General features: G+C 43.3%; 1 protein-coding gene across 7 annotated transcripts in view; it reads left to right on the forward strand.

Annotated features, from left to right (window-relative positions):
- Window positions 1-9,386: 9,386 nt before the first annotated feature.
- NOX4 (NADPH oxidase 4) overlaps window positions 9,387-12,615 on the forward strand; it is a 123,054-nt gene continuing 119,825 nt past the window's right edge. For 2 of the 7 annotated variants that reach the window (XM_083824040.1, XM_083824041.1), the window contains exons 1-2: window positions 11,680-11,917; window positions 12,518-12,613. In XM_083824040.1, coding sequence (XP_083680166.1) covers window positions 11,861-11,917; window positions 12,518-12,613 — 153 coding nt within the window. In that variant the 5' untranslated portion in view covers window positions 11,680-11,860. The other 5 variants (XM_083824044.1, XM_083824043.1, XM_083824039.1 and 2 more) reach the window with 5 other exon arrangements.

The following is a 12,615-nucleotide window of genomic DNA, read 5'->3' on the forward strand; positions in this document are numbered from 1 at the left end:
TGGGAAGGAGGGAGCAGGTGTGTGCTTTGCTTCTAGCGCTGTCTCCTTCCAGCTGCAGCAGAAGGAAGCCTATGCAGACACCAGAGAGGAGTGGGAGGACAGAGATCTAGCAAGGGCAGAAGTAGATCCAAGGCTGGAAGACATGGATTCTGCAGTAGACATAGACCATATCTACAGCATTAGTTTATTGCCCATCAGTGGCTTCTTTCAGAAGCTGTTTTTTAAGAAAGGTGTCTATTTGACAGAAGCTATTGCTATTCCGACTCCATTTTGAACCAGAATGAAAACTGCCTTCTAGATTTGCTCCAAAGTACAAATTATAAAAATCTTGTTTTGGAAAAAGATAAAGTTGTTTTTAATTGTTATATGTTGTAATGTCTTGTTAAAATTTACCACATCTGCTTGAAACATATCACAGCCTGTCAGAAGAGACACTGAAATTCTGTATTTCACATTACAATAGTCACTGAATACTAATAAAAATATCTTATTTTATGGATCCATCTGCTTCTATTGTAATAGTATGACATGTGACAAAAGAAGAAGGTAAGCACATGGCGAACTAACTTAAGGAGCAGCTGTTTTCAACAAGTTGTGTTAGCTTGTTAACGTGAGACTCAGCAGCAGTGCAAGGAGATGGGACTGCAACTGGAAATTTATACTTTCTATTTATGCTCCTCCACTTGTGACAGAGTCAAGATATGATTTGTGCTCTTCTTCCTTCTCACGGCGTGAATTTTGAACCATTTATTGCATTGGATGAGAGATTCAATGGCATATCCTCACTCCAGCTAACTACAAAACCTGGTGGTAGGGACATACAGCTTCAAATCTCCTTGGACTGAGGACAAAATGTCTAGGTCCAACATTATATGCCACCCAGGATAAGCAACAGACCCTCAGTGATCTTAGATACATTTATTTGTTTTCCTACTCGCTCTCAGCACCTCCTGCGACCACGTTTTTTTTTTTTCTTGGAGTAAATTGATCATGCTTGCAAAAAGCTCCTCATGAAGGACCTGCTTCTAACAAAGAGCTGAACTTTTCACAGAAATCAACTGCTACCAATAGGTCCAGTTGCTCTGTCCCTGGAAGTTTTAGGTGAGTAGCTAAAGTCCCCAGGTTCCCTCAAACACTGTGTCTTCACAGAAGATGCATCCAGGACAGTCTGGATGACAGGTAAATCTACTTGCAGAGAAACCTGATGAGACCATGTCTGTGATTCCCTTTACCAATGTGTAGTAAGTAAGGAAAGGAGAGACACATTGGCTAGAAAATTAAAGCGAGCACCAACCAGCTAATACAAACAATTTTCTGCTGAACAAGCTCTTTCCTACTCTAAGTATTAATTCTAGTCAAATAACATCTTATAAATTTACATATTTAAACATGCCCTTACTGTAGTGTTCCTGCACTCTTGTTGTAGGCGATGGATAATGTTATCAGATGAAAAACTCTGGCACTGCACTGAAGAATGTATTTCCTTTGGGTAGCAATTTAATTAGAGAAAAAATGTTTTGTTTTGCTTTGTTTTGTTTTGTTTCCACAAGGGATTGACTCTGTCTTGTTTGTTTATTTCCTTTTGCCTCTGATGTCAGTCAGTTACCTTTAACTGGCAGGAAAATGTGAATGCGTTTCATTCCTGGCAAGCATATTTCACCTTCCCCTAGTCTCTCTTAATCAACCAGCAAACTTTGCTTTCTATTAAATTATTGAAAAATGTTGCTGTTTACTGACCTTTGGATTTTAAACATCTTTATAAAATTTTCCACTCCAAATTCTTGAAAATTAATTAACTATTTACTTGATACCGCAGTTCACATTTTTGGCTTCCAAAGTAGATGATGATAACTGAAATTCCACTGAGGGTACAAGGCAATAAAAAGACAATCCAAAAATCTGCTCAAGAATACTCAGCATATCATTCATCATTTAAATGATTTGATGTGCTTCAAATTGTGTATGTGAGAGAAAACCTTTTGCTTTTTAATAACAGTTACAGAGCGAAACTGCTTTTAGGCAACGAATTATCATGCAAGGAGGAATTGCTGCTCTAAGTCCAAAACCCCGATATAATTGAAAATAGATGTTATTCATCTATTCCAGTTTATAAAGTGTTCAAAATACTTTACACACACACACACAAAATAAAAGGATGAATAATGATAGAAGAATTCTTACTTGGGGGAACAAAAGCATTTTTTTCAAGCTAGTTATATTTTATATATTTTCCCTGAGATGAAAATTTGAATTACTGAACAATTTTGAATGTACATGACTGAGGAAACAATGACATTATTATCTACACTATTCCTTAATTTTTTTTAATCACCGGAGCTAGACTTGCAGAAAGAAAAATATGTTTAAAGAAAATATACATGAAGAAACCAAGCACTTACTGATAAAAACAGTCATTGTAAAAGCTGTTTGTTCATGAAGAATGTACATCTGTATTTTCCTAGAAAGGGCTCCAGTAACAGAAAAGATTGTCTTTGTATGTACTTTGTGTTTTTTTTTCAAGCAATTCTCCAGCTACAAATCTTGATACTCTTACTCAAGATGTCCCAGCTTTTCAGTTTCTTTCATTTGTTTCTTTTGTTTTCAGCTTGCAATACTCTTATATGCAAATGTAAGCTTAGCTCATCTTTATCACTAGCAGGTCAAGAGAGGTGATCCTGCCATTCTACGCAGCACTGCTGAGGCTGCACCTGGAGTGCTGGGTCCAGTGCTGGGCTACCTGGTACAAGAGAGATCTGGACTGCAGAGAGTCCAACAAAGGGCCATCAAGATGATGAAGGGACTGGAGCACCTCTCCTATGAGGAGAGGCTGAGAGAGCTGGGGCTGTTCATCCTGGAGAAGAGGGGGCTCAGGGGGGTCTCATCCATATCTATAAACACCTTAAACGGAGGGTGCAAAGAGGATGGAGCCAGGCTCTGTTCAGTGGTGCCCAGTGCCAGGACAGGAGGCAATGGGCACAAACTGGAACACAGGAGGCTCCCTCTGACCACCAGGCAGCACTTCTGTGCTGGGCGGATGTTGGAGCCCTGGCACAGGTTGCCCAGAGAGGCTGTGGGGTCTCCTCCTTGGAGATCTCCAAAAGCCGCCTGGATGTGGTCCTGGGCAGCCTGCTCTGGGTTTCCCTGCTTGAGCAGGGGTTGGACCAGGTGGACACGGAGGTCCCTTCCCACCTTAACCATTCAGTGATTCTGTGAAATCAGTATCTAGCAAAATCTGCCCTGTAATAAATTCAGCTTTGGCTCACTTGCCTTTTGGCACAGTTATGTTCCCCTTTGCTGGGGATTTCTCTTCTCTACAACCTTTCTTTTGATGGACCTCAGTGGCTTCTTACACTTCTCATAAGTGAAGGAATTGAGGGAAGTGAGTTTGGTTGCAGTCCTTAGATTCAGTGAGGCTTAACATAATCCACAGTGGCACTGTTCTCAGAGGGAAGCCTTTGGCAAACATATTTTGGACTTACAATACAGAAAGGTGACTGCAGCAAGTTTTTCAGAGGCAGCATGTAAATAAGGAAAATGAGACCACTGCAGCCATAAAGCATGGCTGGGGAGTACTAAATGGTTGTGGAAATAGCTCACTTTCTGAGTAGGTGTGACTGCCATGCAAAAGCATTTCTCAGCTATGGAATTGGTCTCACATAAACTCAGCCCCCACCTTTCATGATGCTGCTGGGTTGTTTGGTTCAAGAACCCTCAGCAGAAGCAGTATTTCATTAATTTGCAAGGGTTTGTATAATACTTGTGGCTTGAGAGGAATTAAGAATTAACTGTAATGTAAGTCCTTATTATACAATGAGACCTTCATCTTCTCCCAGAGGAGGGCCTAGTAGGAAAGCCCAAAATAGTTTCAGATAACAAAGACTTGTCCTAACTTTTGATCTAGATACATTGCAAAAGAATGAAATAGTCTGAAAAAAAAAAAAAAGTTATAGCGTCAGTTACACGCATGTCTATATATGTGAGTAAGTCACAAACCTCTAGATTTTCAATAACACTTAAATGTCTTATTAATCTTTAAACACTTTTAAAATGAAAACTCCCAAGCCAGCAGCATTTTGTGTTAGGGTCTGTCATGTATTGGCTACCTCAGAAATTTGGCTCTGCCTGTTCAGAGTACGGAGGGGTGGACAAGGAGAAATGCTGGCCATGTTTTGTTCCCACTTAAACTGGCACAATTCCATGAACTTCAGTAATGTTGCCTCTCATTTACTCCTGTGCAAGATTTTGATTCAACAAAGCACTTACATATGTGCTGAAAGCCCTCACTGAGCAACAAAATGCCTTTACTTTACTTACTGTAAGCAAAGTTACACTGGACCTCAGTGGATCTGCATTTTTTTTTTTTTTTAAGTTAAATGTGCACTTAAAACCTTTACTGAATGAGAGGCTAATTTAATAAAAGATGGGATTCTATTCTATCCCTTATAATCTTCTCCATACCATCCAGAGTCTTTTTTCTCTAAACTATCCAGCCTGATGCTGTTTATCTTGTCTTAGTGCGAAATGCAGCATAATCCGCACAAGGCTCCAAGTGGCGTTGGGCTTCATCATACCGAACAGAGGTTGAAGATGCCCTAACGTGGTGAGGTTGGCTCTTTATGTTGTATGAAGCAGGGAATATGAGTTATTCTCTTTTGTGAACCAAAGTTTAATTTACAGTGCTGTTAATTGGCAAGTAGGAATATTAAGTACTTTTGCAAAAATAGTTGAATTCTGGAATACAGCTCCAAAACTGTGACAATAATAGGATTATTCTCAAGAAAGTTCAAAAGGATTTTAATTAAAAGAGAGAGAAATGTCGTGTTAAACATTACATTGAAAATAAAACTGAAGATATTTTATTGAAAATAAAGCAATAGCAGTTCTGACCCAGGGAACTGATAACTGAAAATGGAACAAGCGGTCAAGTGGGAGAGTGTCTGACACTTTGAGTGCTGAGTGGCAGGTCCCTGGACGTTGTCATATGACTGTGAAATTTCTGTGTTTGGACGGGAAGATATTTTCTGAAACTGGATCATTTAACAACCTTCCACTTATTTTGGAAGATATTATGCAGTCCTTTTCATAAAACAAAAGAACACTAATATTTAACAAGTTCTTTTTTCCCCCTCTCCTCTTGTTGGAAATCTGTTCCAGCACTTAGCTGCACCTCTTCTGGTTTCCAGGCTAAATTTAATCATCAGGGGATAAATATTTACTCATGTATTGGTATTTCCCTTTATTTAAAGAGTGGTAGAGTGCTTTCCCTCATTAGTGTTTACTCTTTCACTGCCAGCTGTAGCAGTGCACTGCTGCTTTGGCTGGCTGAATCCCATACCACCTTTTTTCTCCAGGCTAAGCAGATCTTACCCTTTCACCATGTTTGCATTACTCAACTCCTTGGCAAGTGCAGATGTAAGTGTGGCAACCTGCCTTAAATCTGTACTGGCTTGGCACATCCCAAATATTATGTTGGATTTTTTTTTTCCCTTTTTTCCTGAACTTTCAGCTGCATGTGGGCATTTGGAGATGTTTGTGTCTCCAGCAATAGCATGTGTCACACTTCAGATTCCCTATCTGTACAGGCAGCAAGACTCATCTTGAAGGCAGCCTAAAGGCATCTTTCAGAAGGCAAATCTTAGGAGCCTTTTAAGATAATTAGGGGAGAAACATCCGAATTGCCCTTTTCTGCATTCCCATGTGAATTTCTTTCTCCAACACGGAGACAGCTGTGAACTTCCATTGAAACAGTCTACACTAGTGATTCGAGCAAGTTTTACAGACACAAATGTAATCCTAGATTAAATAAAAGCAATAAAACTGGGCTAGACACTTTTGCAAGAGGATTCTGAGGTGTGACAATGTGAACAAAGAATGAGCTCTTGTTTTGGTGGGAACTTCTAGTGTCTGGGATATCTGACCAAAATTTGGTCCCTTTTTATTTTGCTATTTTAAAGTGTTTTTCTGATTTTACTTTTTGGATCACGGATAAAAGTCAGCTTTAGTCCTCAGAGCTCCTTTGTTAGTTCCATGCCCTCCTTTGCCCTTGCCATTCCAATCTTTTTCCTGCCCCGCTAACTTTGTAGTAAGAGGGCAGACACCAGTTTGGCAGAGTTAATGAAGAAGAACACGCCCATCTCTCAGATCTGTAGTTTTGGTGCTTTAAACTTCATACTATTACAAGGAAAAAGTTTTTCCAAGAATTGGGCAATTATGAATGTTTAGTCAACACTGATATTTATGATGCTTGCATAAGTATGTTGTTGCATTTTGTACTGTAGTCTTTAGGAGTTTCTGTAAACTATGTTCTGTAAACTGTAAGAGGTGTAGCTTGTACTGTAATTGTTTAAAATTTTTCAGTTAACTGGGACTGACGTGTTCTCGAAGAGCCCCCTGGGAAACTTGGATAGTGCAGATTATTTGGCACTGATCTTTCTGTCTTGGCACTGGATCAGGATGCCCTGGCACAATGTGAGCGTGCACTGTGCCACCTTGGATGCGGACATGTAAAAGAATGTTTGATGTTTTGTCTTTGAGTATTGCTGTGCACTCTTAACCAGCTTTCCCCTTCCACTTGAGAAGTGGCTGTGCTGACATGACTTCTTGCCCAGATTTTACTTATTTCTTGGATTGTTCCAAGACTCAGTTATTAATAATTCCATTAAATCTTTGGCTTCTCTTCAAAGAACATCATTTTTTTATTAAGTGCATATCACAAGGGATTGTTATTCAGTGGTGGTGTGTTAGTATGATTGTTCAATAACTTTTTTTTTTTTTTTCCACACCAGCTCTGTTCAATAGCTTTTATTAATAGTTTGGAAGCATTAGTAATCTTCAGTGCAGTGCTGTAACTAAATTGGCAAATGCAGTAACTTGGCATATAAGCGCAGAAATATCCTGTGAAGTATTAAGATACTAGTACTCCTACATATAATATTAGTGAGGCTGATTTTGGACTGTTATATAAAAAGTTGGGTTTCCCCCTTCAGAAAGGAAGATGAAATGTCTTCTGAAATACCTTCAACTCTGGAAACCCTGTCTCAGAGGGAAGAATTAAGAACTGAATGCTCGGTCTATTCAGTTTGGGAGGAAACATAAAAAGGCAACATGGTAATGTTATATGAAACTGAAGAGAAAAGGGATTTCTGAGGGTGGACTTGTTTTGGTGTAACATTAAAACACACAATACCTCCTGTGCTCCCATAATGGTTTTAGTCTTGTTAGGTCTAAAATATAGAAACATAGACTCACAGAATCCTAGAATCATTAAGGTTGGAAAAGACCTCCAAGATAATCTGGTCCAACCATCCCCCTACCACCACTATCACCCACCAAACCATGTCCCTAAAAGAAAGAGAGAAAAAAAAAAAGACTTATAAGAGATCATTTAGCATGGTAGGTTGTGTTTATTTCACTCCTTAAGAGTTTTAAAATAAGGCTAGCTATTTTTCTAAAAAGAACTGCTCAACTCAAACAGAGTTGGTTGGCCAAATACAGAAATAATCTCTAGAATGCCTGTTTGGGGGAATATAATAATTCCTTTCACCTCTAAAATCAATGCAAGATATGTTTTTAACCTCAGCACTGTTCTCAGGCCTGGTTCCCACTCCTACTGAAATCAAGGAAAGTCTCAATATTTGGTGTAAGGTGGATTGAACCTAAAGCCTTTCAAAAAGGTATAAGATGCTGTGTATTCATTATCCCTAAATATGGGGTTCAGTTCTGAAGCAAGTGTTTGAGAAGGTCTTCCAAACAGTTGGAAAAATAAATGTAACTGACATTTCTCTCAAATTGTTGCGGAATGCACTCCAGCTGTATTTATTATACACATTTTCCTTGTGTGCTATGTGCTTGCATTCTTTCATGATGAACGATGTTGCCGTGTGTTGGAGTTGTCATGCTATCTTTCTTGTTTGAAACAGGAATGTGTAGGAGGTTATTTGAGGACAAAATACTGTAGGACCTCCCGTCACATTTTTGAACTTAATGCTTGTAGCGGGGAGCTGAGCGGTGTCTGAGTGGCTTGGTCGAGGGGAGACTTTCAACTGAAGCAAAGCATGGCCTGCTAATGCTACCAGTACACTCATGCCTTGCTGCTGTTTTTGCTGTGTTTATGGGAATTGAGGATCACACCTCCATCTACCGTTGTCTGATTCCTTGTTTCAAGTCTTTGTACATAGGTTTTGCTTTCTGACAGGTAAGACAAAGTGCGGGCCTGGGCCATACCTAACGCTCCTAGACACCGTGGCAGCTGTAAATAATGTATTGCCGTGAATCACTGTAGCTTCAATGAAATTAATAAACTTGGCTGTCACCCAAACCTGGAGAAGCATTTCACCCTAGGGAGGCCTCCGAGTCAGTCAGGGAACATACAAGAAAGTTGATCTTGTGGTATGCAGCAAATGTAAAGATCCAGTTTCAAAAAAGGAAAGAAATGACACAACATGTAATGCCATAAAAAACACATGCTGTTGCACAGGATATTACTCAGATGGCACAGACCTTAATAGTGACATGCATTTTGATCGCTATTTTACACTTTTGTTGTGCCTACACATTAGAGTAACAGGAAACAGATAAACACAAACAGCATGTAGCCTAAATTAAATAAGAAAGTTCTACAAAATACAAGTTGTTTATGGGGTAACCTGTCCATTTCTGTCTTCTCACGTGATTTCAGTTTTCTCCTGAACACTTTTAATTTGCTCAGTATTTTGTCTTCCAGTGGAAAATAAAACAGAACCAGTGTCCCAAATCTCCTCTTCCTCAATGATCATCTCCCTTCCTTAGATGCGTGCTGTTACCACTTGGCCAGCCTCCCTTTCTGATTTTCCTTCTGCTCCCCCCCACGCTTTCCTGGCTGCACAGTGGCTCACTTGGAGGTTGCTCCCTTCCTTGACCCTGGTGAAGTGCAGTGGTTAGGAAACCTTCCTGGAATGGGAATGCAATGGCCTCAGTTCTTTGTGCTCCATTTCTCCCACTGCTGAGCAAGTTCTTTAGCTGTTAGGCTGAAACCACTTTTCCTGTGCTCTGTAGTGAAACCAGTAAAACATTTCCCTCTCTTCCCGTGAGCCCAGTATTAAGGATAAATACTGGGCAGAGTGGGTCAGTCCCCTTTGGGATGCAGGCAGAATTCAGGGGCTTGCGTGCCTTAATCTAGATTGCAACAGAGCCAGTGTGGTCCCCAGATCTCTCTGCAGACTTGATGGACACAGAGTTGTCCTTGCAACACAGGCAGTCACTGAAGGAGCTTGCAGGATGATCATGATATGCTGAAAGATGGAGATAACTGGAAGTTTAGGTGATTAGATTCTCTATCACTCTCAGGTACTTGAGGAAAATTCAGGCACCAAAAGCCTTTTAAGCCATACCTCTGATATGCAATACATCTCTAATACAACACATCTCTAATCCTACAACACATCAGCAAACCAATGTAAAGTACCTGGATAAGCTCTGGGAGCATAGATTTGAGTGTTGCAGATGTTGATGGGATGTAGACCTGAAGGCGAATGTGGAGTCAGGGTTACTGCTGATGCAGGAGAAACAACCTCGCAAGAAAAGTAGGTGCTCAGTCCTTAAGAGGGACTGCCTGCTTTGACAGCGGTGTGTCCAGCTGGTAGGACAAAGCAAAAGATTTTTCTAACTGGAGAATGGATGTTGAGGAAGACAAGAAGAGATGAGCTGGTGCTCAAATGACCTTTATGAGTCATATAACTTTTGCAGTTATTCAAGTTATATCTACAGCCATTTCTGAGTACTCCTTCCAAGAAGTTTAAAACACATGCTCAGATATCTCTGGGGTTGTTTAAAACAGAGAAAGAAGACAGAAACTTCCAGAAACACCTGTGAAGGCATGTTGACTCAGCCACTTGCAAACAGTCTTTCTGTGGAGGAAGAACAAAGCTGTCCTAAGGTCAGCCCTGCTCTCTGTCAGCCTGTTCTTGGGACACCAGTTCAAAACCTTTGGCTGTTCCTAGGGAGAAAGAGAGGCAGACATTTTCTACAAAAGCACATTCCTCGCTGTGTACCTAGAAATGCCGTAGGATCCAATGCCGACAGGAGCATGAGTCATGTACTCCACGTGTGGTGTGGTGCTCGTAAGTGGGCAGTGAAGTACAGTTGCTGGAGCGTGAGTCATCAGCTTCATGCGAGTGGGCAGTCGAATCCTGCATGAGCTGATTTTCCAGAGACATTTCTAACGGTATTTTGAAGTATAGCATATGGCATAGGCATATTATTTTGGTTTTGTTTGTGCTTGCTCAGGCTTGAGCTTTAGCCAAGGCCCCACGTTATTAGGCATGACATATCCTACAAGTTTTATTTTCTGTCATTCTGGCTTTGACATGCTCGTCTAGGGAAGTTTCATCATCTGGTTCTCTGTAAGCAGCTTCCATTTGTCTTTATGTTCCAAGAGAAATGAGGAAGTGAGTGGAAATAGCAAACAAGATACATAAACTATGGTATTTCATTTGCAGTTAGCACTGCTTTGGCATCAAACTATGGTTCTGGTGAGTTTTAAATTTCCAGATACGTATTTTCTCTTTCACCAACTCTCCTTTTAGGGTCATTTGATGATGCAAAATAACTGCTCTCCTCTGTCATGCTTTTCCAAAACTTCACCTTCTGCAGCTGCAGAAATCCTGCCACTTTCTGAGACTGGGCTTCTGCCACAGCCCAAATACCCCCAGCTGATTTTCACAGGAACCACATCCCACTCATACTCCTTAGGGGCACACATAGGTCAGGCACTCTCTCCATCTTTATAGGGACTGGAAAAGGATGGTGCTTTGCTTCCTCCCAGTTTTATCTGGACCCTTGTTATCTGGATCATAAGGAACAGACAACATGGCAACTTTCCTAGTTGTTAGAGGAAGACGGCCAGCTCAAGCTGGATTGCATGAGACTTCTGTGGGCTGCTCCTTGGACTTGGCATCTCCTGGAGAAACAGGCTTGCCCTGCTGTCAGCTGTCACCGCCGCTATCTCAAGGAGCAGCCCTGTGCACCACAATGCCTGCTGCGGAGTGGAAGCTCCCCTGGTGACTCACGAGGGGTGTTGTGTTTGAAAGCTGCTGGCAGCAACGCCTTTTTAAAGCTTTCATGTTAAAATCAGTATCCAGTGTGACCTCCATTCAAAGAAACCTTAGCCAAACCAAAACCTGATGACCACCACAGAAAGCACACCGGTAGCAAGGTGGAGGAGTGAGAACCTGGGCACCCATCCTTGGGGCCGGGGCGGGATTGTGCCCCAGCCTTGGAGGTGTTCAAGGCCACGTTGGATGGGGCTTTGGGCACCCTGGTGTGGTGGGAGGTGTCCCTGCACATGGCAGGGGGGTGGAACCGGATGGTGTTTTTAGGGTCCCTCCGGACCCAAGCCCTTCTGTGCTCCACACAGCCGGGATGAAGCAAGCTGAGGGGGCTCGGTGCCGGGACCTGTATCCCGCCTCTTCCCCGGCCACCTGAGGGAGCAGGATGGAAATGACACCAGCAGGAGCTGCCCAAGGACCCCGAGGGCGGCCCTAAGAGCGGCTCCTCGGGCGGCCTCTTTGTTTTCCCCCTGAGCCGTCTCAGGGGGGCGGCCGCCGCCGAGCTCCCCTGAGGGGCCCGGGGCTGACCGCGGACAAAGGGGCGGCGGGACCGTGCGGGGGCCGTGTGAGGGCCGTGTAAGATCGCAGCGCACGCCCCGGCGGCCGGAAGACAGGGCGGGTGGTGAGGGGTGGGGAGAGGGGAGGACCGGCTGAGCCCGGCTGAAAAGGAGGGCTCACCCTCCCGTCGCACCCCCAAACCTCCTTCCCGGGTCCTGCCGGTGCTTTTTGTGGTGGGCAGATCCCCTGCACCCCCCCCCCCCCCCCCCCGAGGCACCATGGCGGTGTCCTGGAGGAGCTGGCTGGCCAACGAGGGGAGCAAGCACCTCTTTTTGGTAGGGCTGCCGGGCGCCTCTGGGGAGAAGGGGTGAAACGAAGAGAAAAGGGGTGAAAAAGGGGTGAGCCGAGGAGAAAGGGGGGTGCCTGGAGCCGTCCCGGTGCCGGGGGCGCTTTGGGGGATGGCGGCGGGAGGCGTGCGGCTGCCGCTGGGCTGCACACGTGGGGACGTTTGCATTTGGGACAATGCCACTGCTGGCCGCCTTCGGGGGGAGAATTTGGGGAAGAAGGGGGGTCGGGGGGTGTGGGGTGGCACTCTGCCTGCCTTTGTGTCGCTTTGTTGCCGGTTTGTGTTCCCAGGGTCCCGAACGGCGGTGGCCGGCTGGAGGCAGGGGGGTAGCGGTGCTGCAGGGGCTGTGCCGGCGGTGGCTGGTGCTCACTCACCGAGCTGCACCTCTGTGGCTTCTAGGGGCAGTGAAGCTTCCCACCTACCGCTTCAAGGGTGCTGCTTTAAAAATATTTCTGTTAAACGCGAATTTTGTTCTCTCGTTCCACTCAAAACTCTTTATGAAACTATGTGCATATAACTTGCAAATGAAATTAAAACTGGGAAGTTTGTATGTATAACTTCCACTGACAATCTCTTGTTTCTCTTTTAGTTCTTCTGGCTCTCTCTCAATGTGTGGCTCTTCTGGAAAACCTTCCTGCTCTATTATCGAGGGCTCCAGTACTATTATTTGCATCAGATGTTAGGGGT

Source organism: Anser anser (genome assembly GCF_964211835.1).
Source record: "Anser anser genome assembly, chromosome: 1".
Taxonomy (NCBI): Eukaryota; Metazoa; Chordata; class Aves; order Anseriformes; family Anatidae; genus Anser; species Anser anser.